The sequence below is a fragment of the Cupressus sempervirens genome, chromosome 6 (genome assembly GCF_028749045.1).
Source record: "Cupressus sempervirens isolate cs-2001-9-10 chromosome 6, ASM2874904v1, whole genome shotgun sequence".
Taxonomy (NCBI): domain Eukaryota; kingdom Viridiplantae; phylum Streptophyta; class Pinopsida; order Cupressales; family Cupressaceae; genus Cupressus; species Cupressus sempervirens.
Genome location: NC_143123.1, coordinates 683,291,710 through 683,313,481, shown reverse-complemented (window position 1 = coordinate 683,313,481; position 21,772 = coordinate 683,291,710). Strand labels below are relative to the sequence as shown.

Here is a 21,772-nt window from a genome sequence, read left to right as displayed (position 1 = left end):
GTGGCTTCTTCACGGGCTTCTATGTTTTCTCCATTGTTTGCTCCTTTGTTTTTCTCTTCTTGGCATTTGTTTGCTTAGTTGCTTCTTCTCCCTCAGCACCTTCTTCATCTTCACCTTGATCCTCTCCTGGGCCTTGTGTTTATGTCAATGGGGCTTGGCCTTGGTCTTCCTCTTCAACTTTTTAATCATTTTGTTCTTCTTCCTAAGAACTATAGATGTCTTCAGTTCAATGGTTATTCTTGATTTGGCTTCCTCATAATTACCAAATGACGTGGCACTCTTGTCAATGTCTTATGCTAATAAATTTGTTATTGTTGTGGAGGCCTCATCTACATTGATTTCATATGTCAAGGGTTTCATCCATCTGACCCTAGGTATTATTGCTTGTACATGTGTAGTCTTCATCCACTAAGAAACAAACATCATTGTAATGTTGCTCCACTAGTGACAAGCATCTTCATCCTTTGTTTAATGGACTTCTTAAAATCCTCAAAGTAGCTACTCATCACTGACTCAAAGTTCTCTCCAAGTTGTTCTATAAACTCTACTATTTGATGTGTGACAGGCATGTTTGTCTTCCACACCACTTTATCAAATGTAGGAAAAGTATTTTGCACATAAAAGAATATGCAAACCACTGAAGAACCAAATTTGCATGATGCACTCTTAGTTTTCCTGATGGCCTCCAATTTTTCTTATAACTGTTGTAGTTGTAGCTCGGCAAGGTCATAGTTGTTGTCTCTCTTTACTATTTTGTAACCCAAATCAACTGCCATACATGAAACCCTATTCAGCAAGATATATTGAAAAAAATTGTGAGCAATTACTCTTACTGCAAAGGGAATTAGGGGGTTTGAAATGGAATCAATAGACATGCCTCTTTTATTCCACACGACACATGTATTCTTCTCAATCACTTCCTTTACATCATTGTGCATACTCTTAGGTCTATCTAGGGTAGGGTACCTTGATACTCTATTTATAATCTTCTTGGTGATCTTAGTTGGCCCATTCTCCAACCAAATATAGTCATCATGTATGCGACTTAGCACTATTTTGATCCATTTAGTCTTGAACACTTGGGGAAATCTAGGGCACGGGTTAGCCCTTTCTTCTCTATGATTTTGTTCTCTTCCCTCAAGAATCCATTAAAACATGGTTGACTGTATATATCCCTAACCTCCATATCTCCTACTTCTCCAACTTTACATGTATACCAACACCTTACATCCTCAATCATGAGAACTTTTGGTGGTATCATTGATAGCACGCTAGATGGGTCTCCTTTGTAAGCAATCTCAAGAATAGCTTGGAAAGGTGGTTTCCTAACATTATTACTTATCAATTAAACATTGAAACCTTCCTTCCCTTCTTTCCTAACACTTGCAGAAGAGCTAGTTGCCATCTTGACTACTTAGGGTTTGTGATGTGAATATCAGGATTTAACTGTGTGATTTTGAGTCAAACTCATTGACCCATGTTTCATGAGTAGTGATTCAACATGAATCCATCTCTCATGAGAATAAATGGAACACTTAGCACTCATTGGATCTAGGTGATGCTCACAAGGGTTTGCGAAAAATCAAACAGCATAACTCGGCAATAGCTAAGTACCTTTCAAATCTGATGAATGTTGTTGAGCAACAGTAAAATCCAGTTCACAAATGCTAGAGTCTCCCTTTGTGATTCTCCTTCATGCTCTTCATGCTCTCTTCAATCGCTAGTGAATGCAAATGAGTCAAAAATTGACTATATAACCCTTCATATTCAGCAATAAATGCTTAATGCTTACACAATTGTAAGCTTGGCTATCATAGGATTTCCCACTCACTCGACTAACACATGATCTCTAGTATGCTCGGATAACATAGCAAGCTCAGCCAATGCTAACACAACTGCATCACTCGGTAACAACTAAAATTGTATTCATGCTTAGCAGCAACTATCAAACTTTCCATGCTCGAGAGCAATATAGAAAACAACAAAACTATAGATTTTATCTAGGTTCAAATCACTCCATTACATCTTGATTCATGCATATGTAATCTTTTCAGATCTTAAATTCTTGGAACTAATGCATAATATAACCTTTGAAATATCAATCCCATACGTACCTCTTGATTGCCTAGTTGGGGGTGATGTGATCACCTGATCCATTGGATGAAGTGACCTCATCTGCACTTGATGCACTGCAATCTTCTTTCTTCTTCCATGCCTTTCTCATCTGCACCTTTACCTTTTCAACATCAACCTTATCTTCGCCCTTTTTGGATTCATTGCTTGGCGCAAATGGCTTTGTTAAATAGTTTTTGCTAACATGTCTAGTCTTCAAACAACTAAAGCATACAATCCCATCAAACCTCTATTGTAGTTGCCTTTGTAATGTGTTCTAATGCAATTTTCAGGAACATGACCATACTCTTGACAATAGTGACAACTATACCTTGTGTTGTAATCCCAATCATATGAATTTCCATTGTGGTTTCCCTTTGTTTGCTTGTTTGATGTCCACTTGGATTTGGATCTGCATTCATATGCCTTGTGTCCACATTTCTGACAATTGTAATAATAGCCTTCAAATCTTTGTGTTTTGATAGTCTTGGTCTTACATTCATGTGCCTAATGTCCTTGTTTCTTACACTAATAATAGTGACCCTTGAATTTCTGCTTAGAGTTTTGATTTCCAATTTTTCTCCTAGAAACATTTGTTGTGTGACCCAATTTTCCACAATTATGACAAGTGGGTTTGACATTCTTAACTTTGTTACTCTTTTTTTCACCACTTCTAGATGATTCTCCTTCTTCAATAGTGGTGCATCCCAATCTAGTAGTACCATTATTAGGTCTTGGTGATTCCATCAATTTCTCAAAGTACTTTATGTCTTCTACTAGCTTGTTAAGCTTTTCTCTTTTTGTCCTCGACTCATTTTGTAGTAGGGAATTGTGTGTCTCCAAAGTGGTAGTCTCAATGTCTTTCCTACTCAATTCTTGATTTGCAAGCATCAATAGATTCATTGTATCCAATTGCGTTTTTGCAAGCTTTTTCACATCTGAACTCTTTTTTTCAAGTATGTTAACTAGAAATATTTTGTGTTCTTCAATCATGGCTCTATCTTCTTCAACTTTATTTTTCAATTCAGTTGTCTCGCACAACAGTATTGATTGTGCTTCTTGTTCCCTTTTGAGATTTCTGACTTCTTTAGTTAGAACACCATTCTTTTGTTGACTAGGTGGTTAGCACCTCCTTCTGGGTTCACAACATGCCTTAACCACCTCTCATGGATTTGGATAACTCTGGTGGTTGTGATGTTCATTGAAAGCTCGAGCTTTTGGCAAAATGGAAAACATACCAACAATTGATATCAGAGCCTTGTGTCATGAGTTTGAATCTCAAGAGGTTTCCTTCATCCCATCGGTGTGGATCCCTCGGTGTTGAGGGGGAGATTGTTAACTTGGTGCTCAGCACCTCCTTCTGGGTTCGCGACATGGCTTGATTACCTCTTGTGGCTCTGGGTAACTCTGGTGTTTGTGATGTTCGTTGAAAGTTCAAGCTTTTGGTGCAATGGCAAACATACCAACATCTTTTCCATTAGATCCGCAATGGCTTTATCAAACTATCTAGAATTTCCATCCTAAAATAGTCCAGTTGCATCAATTTCTTCGTATTGAGTGTCATCTTGTTGAATAGTTATCTCTTTCCTTCTCTTCAATGAATATAGTAGTTCATCTCTTACCTCCTTGAGTTGATGTAGGACAAGTTGTATTTCAATCTTATGGTCGCCAATTGTCTTTCCCAATTTTTAGACTTCCATTTTCAAGATCTTACCTCCAAAGTTGTCAAGATTTCCTTCAAGAGAACCAACGCTATGATACCAATTGTTGGAAATAACAATGGAAAAGTAAACCTTGAGAGGGGGGTGAATCAACACTTCAAAGCTTTAACCATAAAATATTCACCACACATCCATCTCATTATTTAGCATATAAACTGAAATAGCTAACTACACATTGCATCCATAACATAAAACAAATTTAACACATAACACAATAAATTTGGTTACCCAGAAACCCTTCAAAGAGAAGATAAAACTAGGGTGGGGATGACACCCACAAATATTCACTACTATAGTTGTAAAGTGTAGCCAAGTATGGCTACAATAATTTTGTTCATAAACTATGATCTACCCTCTGAGGGGCCTGCCCTGTCAAAGGCTACAAAGACTGTTAGGTCTCACCTTGTTAGAAGATTTACACTCCCAATTAAGTAAGCATTCAATTAAAAGAGTTACAAGACCCAATTAAGACTACAAAACCTGTTAAGGCTACTTTGTTAGGAGATTTTCTCTGTATCACATGTTACAATGAATTAGCATCATGATCCTTCGATTAGCACCCCACTGCTAGATGTCATATCTTCTCTTTACTGATAAATCCTTGATCCTTCTGATCAGATATGTCTCATTTGTCCTTTCTCTACACTGCTTTGTTCTCTGTAATTGATTATGCAATTCATAACGCTATCATAACCTCCATGGCCACCATGAATGCTCTCTATGCACTTAGCATTTGTCTCTCATACATCTTACGAACTCTTTAAGGTTTGTCTCCTTAAGTAAACATAGGTGGACTAGGGTTAGGTTAGAATCAATGGCTGAGGTTGATCCATATTGTTGCCTAAAACATCCCTTACTCTAATTGGTTGCATTTATTGCATAGGAATTCACAATATGACTTGATCCTTATCTTTTATAATTGCAAAACAATGTTTATGTTGGCCCAAAAATGATTTACATAGTAGTTTTTGCCATTACAAACAACTATGTCTTTGACTGTTTACTTAGCATCTAAAGGCTTTGATACTCGGCCATCATTGTGTTCTCAATGTTGTAACTCGTCTTCTGAACAACTCAACACACACTGTATACTCGGCACCTATGGTACATACTAACTTTCTCGGCGCCTACTATTGACTCGGCACTTGAGTGTCTCGACACACATAGACTGTTCAGCACATACTAGTGCTCGGCACTAACTGTCATATTGCTCGACGTTTGTTGTCTGGCAACTAATGCTCGACATTCTTTGATTACTTGCCATGCACTACTCACTCAGCTTGCACTAAGTTTCTTCTAGATAATGACTTAAGTGTTTTGTCACTGCCTTGTCAAAACCAAATGAGTTCAAAAAATAATATTGGACTTGTTGTTGGTGGATGTAGCCCAGGGATTGGGTGAACCACGTTAAATCTTTGTGTCTTGTGTTCTGTCATGTGCGATCTATTATTTTCTGATATTGGTTATATTTGCATGTAATTGTTATTTCTGTACATGATTAATCCTAACAAAATAATCAGTCTACAATAATAATAATGATAATCCTTATTTAAGAAGCGTGTCTAGTTGTCTTTTCAATTCATTAATCTATTCATTTAATCCCTTTACCAATTGTGATTGCTCCTCAATTTTTTTTATAATTAATAATGCATTGTTTAATGTTAACTCTATTACTTGCTTTGAAGTGGTATCCTTCAATTAGCACATCAAAAATTGACCAAGGATTCCATGATATTTCTCTATTGTAAATGGCCTCTAATATAGAGGATACAAGAACCACAATCGCAATCTGTTATCATTTGGGTTAAACTCAAATCCATAACACAACTTGTTCATTCCTTCATCACTTATTTTGCAATCAATATCCCAATATCTCCTTAAGTTATCAAATGAAATACATATGGGTGTATCCATGTCCTGGTAACAATAAGAAACTAGCACCACTCTATATTTTCTTCCCCTTTTCAGGGTCATTTCCTATATCTCTTTTCTAACCTCTTACTAGAAACCCTCAATGGCTTCAACTCTTTTATCCTTATTAGTTATGCCAAACCTCTTCATTAACACTTTTGCTTTCATATTCGAAATCCACATCTTAAATTTAGAAGATTTAATAGTCATCATCAACAATTAACGCCTTAGTAGCCCTCCTTACATTTCCATTAAGATACATAAAAATTTCCATTCTATCATAATTATCCCACATCATTGGTTGGTATGGCTCAAATTGCACATTTTGAGCAATTTCGTCCACATCTTCTTATTGATCTACAATACTTCCAACATCTTGGAAAATATTCGTTGGAGTCGATGGTGTTGATGAATGTTGCTTGAAGGGAAGAGCCTAAATTGGTGTACCAATGGAATTTAATGAAGCAACAAATATGGGTGGTGCAATTTTTTGAAATTCATGTAGAATAATCCTCTCACTTTGAATCAACAATTTCATCCTTCTAGCCCTATTAGATTCATTTGGAAATTCCCCTACATAATTAGTGTTTTATTTTTCTCTTCTTTTCTAATTCAACCACCATGTTATATGAAAACACTTGTCTCCTTCCCTCCTCATAAGAAGAACAATTTCTCCATAAGTCTTATTTCTGCAAAAATGTGTGCTAATGAGATCACATGCCTACATATTGCTTGGAAAATTCAAAATATCCCTCAAGATCAAATTTTATTTCTTCTAATCCCACTTGCAAGTTGATAACCCTCCTAGTAGCTAATCTCAAAATCTCCAAAGCATAGATGAGCAAAGATTACAAAAACCTTGAAATTGCTCTTAAAATTGAAGTGACTACAAATATTTTCCAAATAATCTCCAAAATATGAAATCTATATAGCACAAAGAATACGAAAGCATGAAATTGTCCTTCAAAGTTGTGGACTCTAATGAATGTTTAGTTTTCCACAGAATACAAATCAGCACAAGAGTGATCAATTGTAACCTTAATCTCGTACTCCAACCTTGTACTCTCAAAAGTCTTGTAATCATGGGAGATAATATTGGTGGATTATGACCTAGAATTCCATACAATCTTTTGACAAAGGATTCTTTGGAGTGTAAATATTGAGCATGCTTATATTCCCTATCCCAAACATTGGTCCATAATTGGACCTATGTTTGATTTCCAAACTTGTCAAGTGGTTGAATATGGAGTTTAGGACTCCATACATTGTACTTCTCCCCTTTCCACGGTAACATATACAATAATAGTGAATACCAATTGAAACTCCATAAAGACTAATTCACTTTAATCTCCCACAATACCTTGTAGATATTATCTGTAACAAACTAGGCATAGTCAAAGAGCCAGTTGTGTTAAGATCTAAATGTCACAAACTAGGAAAATTGTTTCTTGTGGCATCATTTCATCACCATTATAGTATGTCTCCTAACTTACCTCATAATATGTCATCTGAAAAGGGCTAATTAACATTGTATGGGGGAAACTTAGAGCCTACAAACTTATGAAGATTCTCATCAACCCTAGCCCTATGCATAGGTACCAATCTTCTTCTATACATCCCTTCCACATTCTAACATTCATCCTTTTACCTCCACAAGTTGATTTTCATTTCAAATTTGACACAATAATGTCAAATTGATTTTTGTGTCAAACTTCAAAAATTGTAGCTTTATTTATATGAAGCAAACTTCCTTTTTAATTTTTTCATAATGCACCTATTGACCTCATCAGAACTTACAATTGAAACCTTGATCAAATGTATGTTACCAAAAATATTGGGGACAATCAATCTAGCCATTCCCAACTTCCACATGTTTGAAATAGGTTGGGGGTTCTTTGATCTAACAAGAAAATAACAAAAAATATTGTGGCCCCTAAACTTCATGTGGGTTTCACTAACATCTTTCTTTGTCAACAAAATTTGGGAAATTTGGCTAGTCTTGGTCCTCCCTCCAAAACTAGGGAGTAGTACAATTATGTCGCTAGAAAAATGCCACCTTGTTTGTCCCATGTGAGTAGGTTCATCCTCTGCAAACTTTTGTCTCTTTGGCAAACTAGTCATTTCTATAAACAAACAAAAACCCTAATTGCTTGATAATAAAATCTAAGCTCCCTTTTAGACCCCTTCAAATTGATGCTTGTTCGAGAAATTAAACTTAAGGAGAGTTTTTCTTTCACTCATTGATTGCATTATTTAATTGGAAATTCTATGTGATTGATTTCAAATTCACTAGTAATCCACCACTCTACTTCTACAACTCACTTCAATTCTTCAAAATGGTGGCAAGTCAATCCACAATTTCTTTTCATCCCTCTTTATTTTCACGCATTAAATGGCACAAATGGCTCTTCCAACTCATGTTCAAACCTGATTTATTGATGTGATAAGATCAACAATGCACGTTGAGATTTAAAACTAGTTGTATAGCACTCTAGTGAGCTTATAAAGCAATTGCCATGTTCGACTCATTAGCACGGTAGAACGAAAGAAGCCTCCTAATGCATCAACAAGTTACGCTTGCAATGATTACTGTATCCATGATGGAAGCTCCACATCAAATGCACCAACATGTTGGACCAAAATAAACCTCCAACGCACCACCAAATTACATTTGCAATGGTTAATGTGTCCACAATGGAATTCCACATCATCAAAAAAGTAACCAATGTTTTGATTCAAGTGACTTTGATAAGGAATTGGTTCCATGAGACATTTTCCTAGAAAAAAGAAAATTGACACATATAAAAAAATTCAAAGGTTAAGTTACATGTGAAGGGGACATTGCTAGCAACTAGTAGCCTAAGAGTGTTAAAAAAAAGTATAACAATATTAATGCATTAGGCAACACTAATGTGTCTCAAATCTAGTGACTTAGAAGCAAATTGATTTTGTTACAATATTTTACTTGAAAGTAAAAAGCTATTACAGGCATGTGCAAAATTCAAGGGTTAAGTTACATGTGAAGGGGAAATCACTAGTGGCTAGGAATCTAAAGGTATAAAACATTAGTATAGTAGTACAAAAATTGCCACATCGAACTTGTCTATGCATTTGGACAAAGAAACTTTCCAACACACTAGCAAGATGCTCTTGCAATGACTATTTTATCCATGGTGGAATCTTCACATCGAACATACCAATGCATTGAAACAAAAGAAACCTTCCAACATGCCAGGCAGTAGTCATCCCATGTTATGGCATTGTCCACCGAATGGCTATCCTATCATAAAAAGGTAACAAGTGCCTCGATTCTACAAACTTTCAGAAGGAAATCAATTTTGTTAGACATTTTCCATGAAACTTAAAAGTGACTTCATACACATGAAAAAATCAAGCGTTATGTTACATGTGAATAGGACATCGCTAGCAACTAAGAGCCTAAGGATAAAGCATTAGTATAACAATATTAACAGATTATGCAATTAAAAAATAACACTAACACATGCTTTGAAACTTAAAAGCCTAAATCAATGCAATGTTGATATTGTGAAACCATGAACTGGGAACACATGTCCATGTTAGTTAAATCAAATAATCTCTCACAATTGTATAATTCTAGAATTGTGAATTTGGAAGACATGTCTACATCCATCAAATCAAGAAAATCTCTCCTCAAAACTGTACTATTGTGAAACCATGAAATGGGAACATGTGTTCGCATACAAACGAATGAAACAATCATATAAAATAACATAGTTATAACATCAACTAATTTGAATATAATTTGATCCCTATAACATCTTTTGCTCAAAGTTTAAACAATTCAAAATTAATACAATTTTTGGCCTTAATAAACACAAAATATTTGGGTTTAGATTACTTGTGTGCAATCTTAATGTTCTTTTAGCTATAAAGCCTTTTGGACTTCAATTGAAAAATCAAGTAAAAATAGATAGTTACATTGGTGATACTGTTGTAAGAAAAATGTTGGCCAACATATGCCTTTGCACTATAGAACGAATGGATCCTTTTTGGGGAGAGGACAATCCTAAAAAATGAGAAATGTTTTTCACTTTGAGGATGATGAATTCATCTGCAATGTTTCAATCATTCTAAGTCATGACTGTCTTGTGGTGTTGTGGGTTAAGATTGCATCATTCTTCTTAGCATGGTGCCTACAATTAGGCAGGGTGGCAAAGGCAAGGTGGGTCGTCACTTCTTGTGTTCATAAAGAATGCAAAGGTGGCCTGGAGAATATCATGCTCAAGGTGCGGATGGGAATAGGTTTGTTGTATCATGATGTGAATTATTTCCAAATTGGTGAAGGTCAAGGGAACCCATCTACCTCTATTCATCCTTTCATTCTTTGGAGTGAGCATGAGAATCTTGAAGTGCATAGGCTACCTACGAGAAATGGTCTCAGTGTCATTAGGGATCTAAACGTGGACAAGGTCGTCCAAAGTGAAGCACAACTGTGAAGGTGAAAAGGATCAACTCTTTCATGGCAAAGCTAACGAAGTAAGAACGATAATAGTGTCTCCAAAGGATTGTCGTCTATGTTTTAAATCTTTGAAGTATTTGTAAGGAACTTGGGTGTCAACTCAAAGTCACTTAGCAAGGAAACTAGTTATGGCAAAAGAACTCTAATTTTGTAACGTTGCATCTTGTGTAAACTTTATCAACTATCAAAACTATTACACTTTTTTATATTTATATAATTCATTAGTATATTTATGTAATTCAATAGTATAATTATTTTATTAATTTTGATATAAAAGCATAATTAACCATGATTTTTTTACGGTTGCGTGCACTAAGTAAATATCACCAGTAAAATGATTTTATTGGTTTTGTACAATTGTGAAAATTGCCAATAAAAATACCATTCACATTAAATTATCTCTTAATCGCCAAATTATTTATTAAATTTATTTGAATACAATGGAAAATTAACAACAGTAATGAGTTTCTCTCGCACATGGGAAAAATGATTAGCCAACAATTTCCTACTATTTTTGGTCGATTGCAAATTATTTGCCAACAATAATGTTATATGAACATAGAAAAATAAAAAAATTGTCTATATAATTATATTTGATTACGATGATTGTCAAAAAAGATATTTTATATTTTGTTGTTGTTCTCGAGGGGGTCCTTAAAGTTATCGATGACCCTTACCTATTTGACAAAATATTGTCAAATGGTCAAATGGGTATCCAGAGTGTCTTTAGTTTTGGTTTATGAAGTCTCTCCTTAAAGTTATGCCCTATCAGACCCATTTGGAGGGCTACTAGAAAAGAGGCATAATTATGAAGAAACGACTATTGATCTATGCCCAACATTAATATTGAGGGTTTGTCTAAAGTTTTTGAGAGATTATAAGCTCCTTTTTTTGCATCGTGAACCCTATTGAATCATTCCACATTCCTCATGGTCCATCTCATTCAAAACAAAACAAAATAAGAGAATCATATTAAGAAGGGATAGGATAAATTACACTTCAATCCAACAAATATTGCAATTTCCTTGTGTTTCGTTTGGTTCCATTAGTTATAACCTATAGAGACAAATGTTGCAAAGAAAACAACATATATGTAATGGTAATTAATGTTTTGTCACTTTTCTAGGAAAAGCATCCTTATGCTCCTGGAAAGCCTCCCCAACTTTTTGCAACAACTCTTCTACTTGATTTTCCCTTTAGTGAGATGCACTAGATCTTGGTTATTGGAAAACATCACAAGAAATCTCCTCCTTTTTTTGATATGACTCTATGCTCCCAAATGGAGGTAAAGGAAAATCTTAATTTCTCCTTTCATTTTGCAGGTTGTGGATTCCTAGAGTTAAAACCCTTTGGGGCAATTTGGGCTTAGAGTCTATTTTTCTAAGTTGTGTTATATTAGGCATCAATTGGCTTGTGGTGGCAATTTTTTAGGTGGCCTCTTTGAATATCTTTTGGTTATGGTGTTGTAAAAGGTATCATGTCTCTTCAAAACCTATTTTTAACCTTAATTGGAAAAAAGATACATGCTAGACAAATTCATATCTTCACCTCCCTAGTTATATTGGCTATCTCTAAACAAGAAGGGCATACTTTCTAATTTCATTATCCAATTTCTCAGTTCACAAGGAGAGCTTTTGCTTACCATCATAAGCATTGGCATGCATTAGACAAGGCATGGAAGAAGCATGTCTTGCATAGATACATAGTTTATTGAACACACCTTACAAACATAAAAAAGAACACTTGCAAGAACCTTATTAATAATACATATATTAATTTATTTAAACTTAAGATTGCATGAACTAGCTTCCATTATTATTAATTTGTTTACACAACAAGAATAAGGATTAGAATGAATGTGTCCCAGCTATCTTATCTACCAACTCCGTAGGAATCATTTTTTTTCTAGAGAAGGAATTGAAAAGAGTATCAACCTTTATTGTCTTAATCTAAATCTAACTATAAAAGGTTTGGAAACTCAAAAACCTTTCCATGAGCCTCATTGTTGCCCAAGTATAGCTCTTTACATATGGAAGTACATAGTCTCTCATCGTCTACATCAAAGCTACAAGAGCTCTTTTATTTCAAAATAGATAAATGCCTTCTTCTCGGTATTATTTTTCTATGCATCCAACTTCAAAACATTCTTGCTCATATAACTTAACTATTAACATCCTAATGCCTATAGGGTTCATCATATACTATAATGATTAAGTATTTCCATTATTAATGGTGCAACCAACGTTCAAATTTCGGCAAGGCTCGCAGAGTCTTCATGTCATGTTTTTGTGCTCTTGGTAGGTGTGCTATGTAAATTAGTGGCAATAGGAGTGTTTACCCCTGGATGGGATCCCCCATTGTGGTCCCATTAATTCAAATATCCACTCAAAAGCAATTATCACTTATCAACAAAACAAAACATCTCAGTGGCTACAATGTTAAGAAACACTCTTGAAACAATATATTAATTCAATTATGCTTTGAAGTTGTTGAAAAATATAATGGACTATTTTCCCTTGTTCACAAAAAGATAATGTTTTGGAATTGCACTACCTATGTATCCTAGGCTTGACCAAAAGCACAAGTCTCCTTAAATAACTACCCAATCATCAACATGCATCACTAAGATGTTGGATCTTGAACTACTTCCCTACAAAAGCATTTTCCTCACAAAATTCATTTGCATATTGCTACGCATTTTGGTGTTTAACTTTGCCCAAAAAATTCCTCATCAAAAAAAAATCCCTCTCATGAGAAGTATTGTAAGAAAAAACAAATCAATTATTTATTTTGTTTTATTATTTTACCAAATACCCCAATTATTTATTTTATTTCATTATTTTAACAAATACTTAGTCAAGGCTCTTTCAAACCATGTAGTTGTTACTCTACCGTAAATATGTTGTATTTTGTCGGTTGTCGTGTTCAAAGTTTTGTGGTCTCTTCAAACCCTAATTTACTTGTAATTAAAACAAATAAATAGTCATTTTCATAAAAATTAGCATAGTTCTCAAACCATGTGAATGCAATCTTGAACATTATGAAAATATATAAATATATTAACATGGCACAAAGTACATATGCCTTAACTTGAGCCAACTATTGGTCAAGTTACTCAACACTTAACTCATGTGCAAGGGGAGATTAGCTTTAGCTAAAAATAAGGTTGTAGTAATTTATTTTAGGATGGTATGGGTTTATTACTTCTCATGGGTCATAAGTCACTCTTCTCATCTTGTCGTCTTCTATATGACCCCCAACATGCACCCATAGCTTTTCTATTTCAATTTCCATGATCTCCTATATACCAAATATTTGCATGAATTGATAAATGATTGGCAATTCTTTTTCGTACTTTAGGATTTTACCTCCTCATGTTAAGGTGTCAAATATTCTTCATATGCCATGCTAAAAAGGAACTAAATCGCATTTTCCCCTTGTACAACTTTATTTGGTAATGAACATCAACCTACAAAGCTAGTTGCCACATAAATTAAGGGATGTGACTTGTTAAATTGAAATCATATCATATCCATTTTTATTACTCAAATGTTCTAAATCTATCACCAACACAATTATTTATCCTTCAAATAATTTCTTGGTTTAAAAATTGTGTTCTTATGTGTCATCAAGAAAGCAATCACAAGTGCTTTGAATATAGTTATCTTAATGATGGAGGTATTTGAATGCAAGATTTAAAATACACTTTGAATACAACATAATACATTGCATGACACATTAGACTTACCTGGCAAGAAATTCCATAAGTGTAATGCATGTCTTCTTTTGCAACTACATTAAAATTATAAGTTTATTGCCTTGAGAATTTGACACCTACAAACCTATGTGAACTTCTGCAAATGAACACCTCTATTGTACTAATCAATGAGAAAACTAGTAAATTTCATCAATTGCATTAAAATTAGGCTTTAAACAAGAAAACCAAAAGGCATAATTAGAAGTGGACCTTTTTCAATCAAAATACTAAGCACTCAAATATATTTAGCAAAACATCCACATATGATACATAAATCTGCCACAAATGAGTGGAATTGCTATGGCAATTTTGTAATTAGCATGAGACATGCTACCACCGAGATTGTTCTAGAAATTCCAAGGTATGTGCACATTCATTATACCCTAGAGCTAGTGATTTGGAATTTTGCCCTACTACAAATGTTATTATTAGTGTTCTAGTTTTGCCTGGAAAAAAAATGAACAATAAAGAGCAAAAATAGGTACAAAAGACACGAGACATTTATCCGAGTAAGACCCTTCAATTCGAAAGGGAAAACCCAACCACACCAGAAACAATCTCTTTTATTGATGATAAATGTTCAAGTACAATGTTTTCCACTTGATACAATTGTATCTACACACAAAGCAATTTCTTGTATATATATAGAATTGAGAGACTCCATATCACAACTAAGGTCTCTTCAATTTTCAAAAGCAAATCTCTTCATATTTTCAAATGCATGCCTCTTCGCATAATACATATCTCTTCATATAATATTATCTCAAATATTATCATAAATATCTTCTCCATGATGTTGTTGGTTCTGCAGATATTCTGGTCATCGTTGAGATGCATGAGAGTCTTGTTTGTCCTCTTTCGAGTTTTGTTGGGTATGAGTGGCTATCTACTTGTAGGGAGGCCTCTAGTGATGTTCGTGGCTCAAGTGGTGTGGGTTGTTTGGTTAGAGATGATCTCTTTAGTGCTACCTATTTGGTCCACACTGAAGTCCATGTCAGATTCTTGTGGCTCTGTATTAGTCCTACTAGTCAACGTCAAAGGGACATATTTATCGTTGTTTGCTACTTCCCGCCTGCTTCTTCCCCCTATGACATTCACAATGCAAAGGACAAGGGCTCATTCCTTGACTTATATGAGTGCATCTCCAAGTTTGCTGCTATTGACGACATCATTTTACTAGGGGATTTTAATGCCTGCACCAGAGATTTGCAAACTCCTATGCACGCCCATCGCTCTGATTGGACTTGTACTTCTAAGATGGATCCCACTAGCCTAGGTCTTCAGCGCACCTCGAAGAATTGTCAAGGGCCACTCCCTATTTATGGTTGTCACCTCCTCTAGCTCTGCTAGTTCTCCAACCTGGTGATTCTAAATGGCCTCCCTTGCTTTCACAATTCTAAGTTGTTCACTTGCAAGCCCCACTATGGGGGTGCTAGTGTTGTGGATTATGCCCTTGCTTGTGTCCCCTTCATTCCCTTCATTTGTTGCTTCACCGTCATCTGCCTTCCCTTTGCGAACCATGCTCTTCTCAATCTCGTGCTTCGCTTATCCCACCGCCTTTCACCTCCTCTCCTCTTCTACCCGCTCTCATATGCATAGCTGGTGACTACCCACACCCTTGTCCGCTTTCGCTTCCTTCCCCTTGTTGGTTCCTTGAGAGTGATGGTGACCTTTTCCTCACCCATCTTAGACGACTCCTTTCCCTTATTGGTTCCTTCTTGTCTACTGAGATCTCCTCCATGTTTGACCTATTGGCCACTGCAATCTGGGAGTCTACTCTCCTCTCCATCCCCCATTGGCCTCGTCATTGTGCATTTCGACATACCACTTGCCCCATGAAGCGGTGGTTCGATGATGATTGTAAGTCCTTCCACCACCACCTGAGCTCTACTTTCTTGTCGCAATCTGATGATTTCAATAGTATTTGTCGCTCCTATAGTCATTTCCTTAGCTATAAGAATCGTTCATTCATTTCTTCCTAATGTTGTTCCCTTTTTGACACTTTATCCCGCAACCCAAAGCTCTTCTAGCGTACTTTTCTCCCCCGCTACCCTTCCCCGCCCCCCACCCTCAACCTCTGCTCCCTCATCGCCTATGCCTCCACTCTCTACAATATCTCTAGTCAAGCTCCTCTCATCTTTACCCTACCACCAAATTCCTCCAAGGCGGCATATTTTGAGTGGTCATGGATTTTGTCCATGATGGAAGAATTCCGCGACAACCATTTTTCTCCAAGGCAGGATTTTTTGAGTGGTCTTGGGTTTTGTGCATAATGGAAGAATTCCCCAACAACCATTTTTGTTTAATGTTTTCACGCCTTTCCACTTTTAGATATTTTAGGGGTGATTCCAAACTTATACCTTTTTTTGATTGATTGTCTTTCTTACTCATTCTTTACTTTATAGAAATAGATATGTTTTTGTCTCTTTATCAACCAAAGCTCACTTGTTGCCAAAATAGACCTACCAAAAATAGACTTTCTAAAAATAGTAAGTCATCCAAAAGTCAAAATAAGGTCAATCCAAGAGGCAATGAAATTTACTAAAATTAGACTTTCTAAAAATAGTAAGTTGTCCAAAGTCAATAAGTTCAATCTAGAAGGCAGAGAAATTTACTAAAAATAGACTTTCTAAAAATAGTAAGTTGTCCTAAAGTCAAAATAAGTTCAATCTGGGCGATGGTGAAGCTAAAAATAGTATGTCAAGACATTCAATTCTTGGACAAGCAAACAATTTCCATTCTAAGAACCACATGGACAACACTTTACAAACTTGGCCAATTTTACCAATTCTCATTCAAAAAAGAGGAATCTCAGAGGATCGAGCTCAAAATTACCAAGAACTAAAGCTAAAAGGACAAGACCAAGAGAAAAAAAGAGGGGAGTTTCCATTTGCAATGGACCAATGGTGTAAAAACCCCACAACACCTCCTTTAAAACCTTACTTTTCTAAGGGATAAACCGTAAGTCTCCCATAAGAGATGAGTGTTGTGATCCCCTCTGCAACAAATGAAAATACTTTTAGCAATTCAATGAAAATTATAAACCTTCCAACCGAAGAGGCAAAATGCATTCACCGTGTGATCATCTAAAACTAGAACTTCCTAATTTAATCCATCAATTTGACAGGCACACTTTTCAACCACTTTTTTCCTAAAATTTTGACTCTCCCTACTTGCTTGCAATCCTGGGGTTATCTGCACTTGACCAACACCTCCAAATCTACCAAACTAGGCTACATAAGGCCAAGCATTGGCCCAGACATCATTTTGGCAAAAAGGACCAGCCCAAGACATATCAAGATATAAATCCACAACATTGACGCACAACATCTATACTACACAGCTATCCTCAACTTTCAAAATTCTTGCAACTCCAAATTGTCCTCCTAAGAATAGTGATGATATTCAAATAATCACAAATAAAAATGTGTCAAAGAATTGTTGCTATCTATTCTTCTTGAATTATCTTTCACTATTTCCATTTGCAACGCTTTGATTCTAATTTATTTTGTGTTTACCAAAGGTCAAAAGACGACAGTTATGAAACTTCAACAACATCCTCAAATGATGAACCGATAATTCCATCACACGAATCGATGGCTCCTCTCACAAGAGATGAAAGATCCACCATTACACAACCTTGCTGAATTCCAATGGAGCCACACATTTCTCCTAAAATCATTACGAAGCTCAATGCTCAACAACCTCATAAAACATGAATTGTCATAACCATACAAGTCCTAATGGTATTAATAAACATGAACTATCAAAACATACAAAAGCGATATGACTCAATTGCCATGCCATTAAAGAACACTACCACATCATCAACATAGCTATGAAAAGTAATAGGCTTAGCAACGGTGGAGGTAAGACAATCGACACAAACATTACTCCAACTAGCAAAACAAAAGGAAATAGATTGAACGACATGAATTAACAAAGGGACAAAGCTTACATAACTTGAAGGCCATTAATCAATCATTAAAATTCATAGCTCAAACAGAAGCATGAATCATAATAGAAAGTCTCCAAACTCTCTTAGTTGAGCAACACCCCCAAAAAGGAAAAAAACCGAGGCATCAATCTTAGAAAACCCACAACAAATCATATCGATGAACACGACCGTCAAAATTGAAAAGCCTGATAAATTTTAGAATATATGAGCTAGCAAAAACTAACCATGGAAATACAAAAGATATCCAAAACTACAAATACAAGCTTGAAATGCCAACTATAGTATACACAAGCAAGTGAAAAAAACATCTTTAATTGTTAATATCTAAATTTGGCTCTAATACCATGTTAATTTTCTACAAAGAAATAAAGATAAATAACAATAAAGAAGAACAAAAATAGGTACAAAAGACATGAGACATTTACCCTAGGAAAGCCCTTCAGCTTGAAGGGGAAAGCCTAGCCACACTAGAAAAATATCTATATTATTAATAATAAATGTTCAAGTAAAATGTTTTCCACTTGATACAATTGTATCTGCACACAAAGCAATCTCATGTATATATAGAATTGAGACTCTTCATATCACAACTAAAGGTCTCTTCAATTTTCAAAAACAAGTCTCTTCATATTTCCAAACGCATGTCTCTTCCCATGATATATCCCTTCATATTATATTATCTCAAATATTATCATAAATATCTTCTCCAATTGTTGACACAATATACAAGTATTTTCTCAAATAGAAAAATGAGATAAAGATCTCTATCACAGCTACCATCTTCATGAGAACAGTTAGGACTAAAGCACGTTTTTTATTTACCTCTCAAGACCCTACTTCAACTATGTTTGAACCCAAGATTTGTAGGCCACCTTAAAACCAACCAAAAGTTTTGTATGCCACTTTATATATTTCATGCTTGTCTTAATTGAGGTTGTCATTTAAACTCCATTTCAAAGCAATACATATTTCATCTTAACCAGTCTGATTAACTGAATTAAAATAGAGGCCTGGATGATTTTTACTGATATTATTATCCAATTCAGATCAAGCTCAATCTTCATCAAGAAGTGACTCGTCATTTGTTTTAGATCATCCCCCTACATTAGCAGACACCAGTGAATCCTTAAAAATTGGTGAGTGGTCTGTGTACATCTTTTTGGTATAAACCTGTGAAGCTCTAAGATTGTATAGTAAGGGCATTATATTTCATCACTACAATCCTCACACATTGAGGGCTTGGACCAATCATTATTTATCAAAAAAAATGTTGTTCATTTTTGCATTTACTCTATCTACATCCCCCTACATTAGCAGACAGCAGTGAATCCTTAAATATTGGTGAGTGGTCTGTGTACATCTTTTTGGTATAAACCTGTGAAGCTCTAAGATTGTAGAATAAGGGCATTAAATTTCATCACTACAATCCTCACACATTGAGAGCTTGGACCAATAATTATTTATCAAAAAAATGTTGTTCATTTTTGCATTTACTCTATATCTTGTTTATAAGATAATAGTGAAATCGTGAAAGTTGCATTCTCTAATTGTTCCTGTTATTTTGGAAATAGTAATGCAAGTTATTAGAACTTGAGGCTGATTTAGGACTATTTCTATCTTCTTGCGTTGCATCTTTCACTTTATGCCTGATTGGAAATAGATTTACAATTATATCATTCCCAAGTCCACTATACACCCTTCTAAAGCCTAATGTGTCAGATTATCTTTTCACTAAAGTTTTTTTCCCTTTTTTTTTGTGGCACTATACGCAATATGGTTATTTGTTGTTATTAAAAAACAGAAACTCTTCATTGTTAACTTGTTCTCAACATCATCTTTTAGCAGGTAAACGGTCCAGGATTTTTCAGCTACAGTCGTGTCAACTAATTACCACAGCTCCTTCAACACAAATTTGCAATGAGAGATGGCAACCAGATGGTAGCCTGTTTACCTATTTTTGTTAAGATATGCCATACTGATATTTCTCAGTTCACAATTGCTTACAGTGGTATCTCTTGGGCATCTGTTTGCAATAATATCAATTGAGAAAATATTGTACTACTAAATTGTTCAAAAATTTTGTCTGTGCATCATGAGTCGTGTTATATGTGCTATGCCATCGTCATTGCTTGTGAAGGATGCACATGCAAATAACACACCCTGAAGAAATAATGTACAAAATCTTCTTAGGAAATTTCAAAAAACAACCCAGAATGTAGTCATGGAGCCATCTGAAATGATTTTAATCTTATTTGGAAATGTATTTGCCTTTAAATTTCAATTCTTCTGTATAGACTACTGAGTTTTCCAGAAATTTGGCACAATGATTTTACAAGTTTAAGGGCCTAAGATGGTAAGGGTCCTAGGCTAAGAGCTCTTCAAGTAGGAACAGTGGCATATATAGGCTCCATGTTGGAACTAACCATTCTGCTGTGAGATAAGACGAAGAAGTCCTTGTTGACCAAGCAGAATTTCATTTAAGAAGCTGACAATAGCAAACCACACAATAGGGGAGACATCAACTCCAGCAACAGGAGGAATAACCTTGCGAGTAGGACTAAGAAATGGCTCTGTGGGTGCATAAGCTATTACGTATGGAAACTTTCCCACAGGAAGTTGGGGATACCAAGTCATAACAATCCTAACAATGAAGAGAACATTGAAGGCCAAGAACGCAGGACTTAATATATTTATCACAATATTTGCTGTTGATGGATCCAAATCACCAAGTATAATTCCATGTATGGCTCCCACCATTTCATCCACTTCAACAAGAGGGATCGCACTAGCCACATCAGAAAAGCATAATCCAGAGTGAACAACATTAAATCCCAGCAGAGTAACCAGATTTTGAAATAAAGGCCTTTTTACCTTGTCCGTCCCTGCTCTCTTTCCATTTTCCTTAAAAAATCTAGAAAAAAGTCCCCGACCTCTGATCAAATTTATGTTATTCACACAATACTTCTGCAAATGCAAATACATTATATGATCAGCCACCATTTAGAACAAAGCTTACTATACCATCCTGAATAGCATTGCATTGAATGTTGCAGGTGGAGAACTGCAATTTTATACCTTTTGAGATTCTTAACTCTAAAGACTTAAAAGGTTTTCAATAGAACATTGTATACACAATACGTAAACAACTAAAAACAATTATAACAATATTAACTATTATAATATAGATAATAGATTGCCTACTGTTTACACTTCTACAATTTTTCTAAAGCATTTTCATGTGTATTTTCTTTAGGTTATGAAGCTGTTTTAATTTAAGCTTCCTTCCTAATATAGACATTTGAATTGTACCAAGTTTTCAGTCAGCATTCTATAGCTGTTTTAATTGTAAGCTTCCTTTTAAAATATATAACAATTTACATGATTGAATTTTTCAGTCAGGAATCTACAGTAGGTTTGATGTGGGACTCCCAAGATTTAAGAAGTGACAGTGTTAGATCCCATAATCATTCAACAATCTCAAAAATCTTGTTCATACTGGATTTCAAAGAAATGAAATTAGATGCAAAATTCTTCAATATAAAATAACTATACCAGCACCAACAAATGTCAACACATCAATAAAAAATTGTAAACAAAAAAGAAAGGCTCCAAGACTGTACGGAAAATATAATGATAAATGTGCATTTCCCACACATTAATAAGCGAATATTGAAGAACTTTCTACAGTCATTCTATACATTCATTCTTCAGAAAGGATAATGGAACCATTGTCCTTCATGGTCCAATTTTAAAGGCCAAACTTTTATAAACATGTGTACTTTGGATGCATATACTTGGTATTGCTTGACCTA

General features: G+C 35.1%; 1 protein-coding gene across 1 annotated transcript in view; it reads right to left on the bottom strand.

Moving 5' to 3' along the window:
• Positions 1-20,186: 20,186 nt before the first annotated feature.
• The window catches only part of CCB3 (cofactor assembly, complex C (B6F)), a 48,387-nt gene continuing 46,801 nt past the window's right edge, over positions 20,187-21,772 (bottom strand). The window contains exon 3 of the mRNA XM_089789364.1: positions 20,187-20,924. Within this exon, the coding sequence (XP_089645490.1) occupies positions 20,379-20,924 (546 nt within the window). The 3' untranslated portion in view covers positions 20,187-20,378. The remainder of the gene's footprint in view (positions 20,925-21,772) is intronic.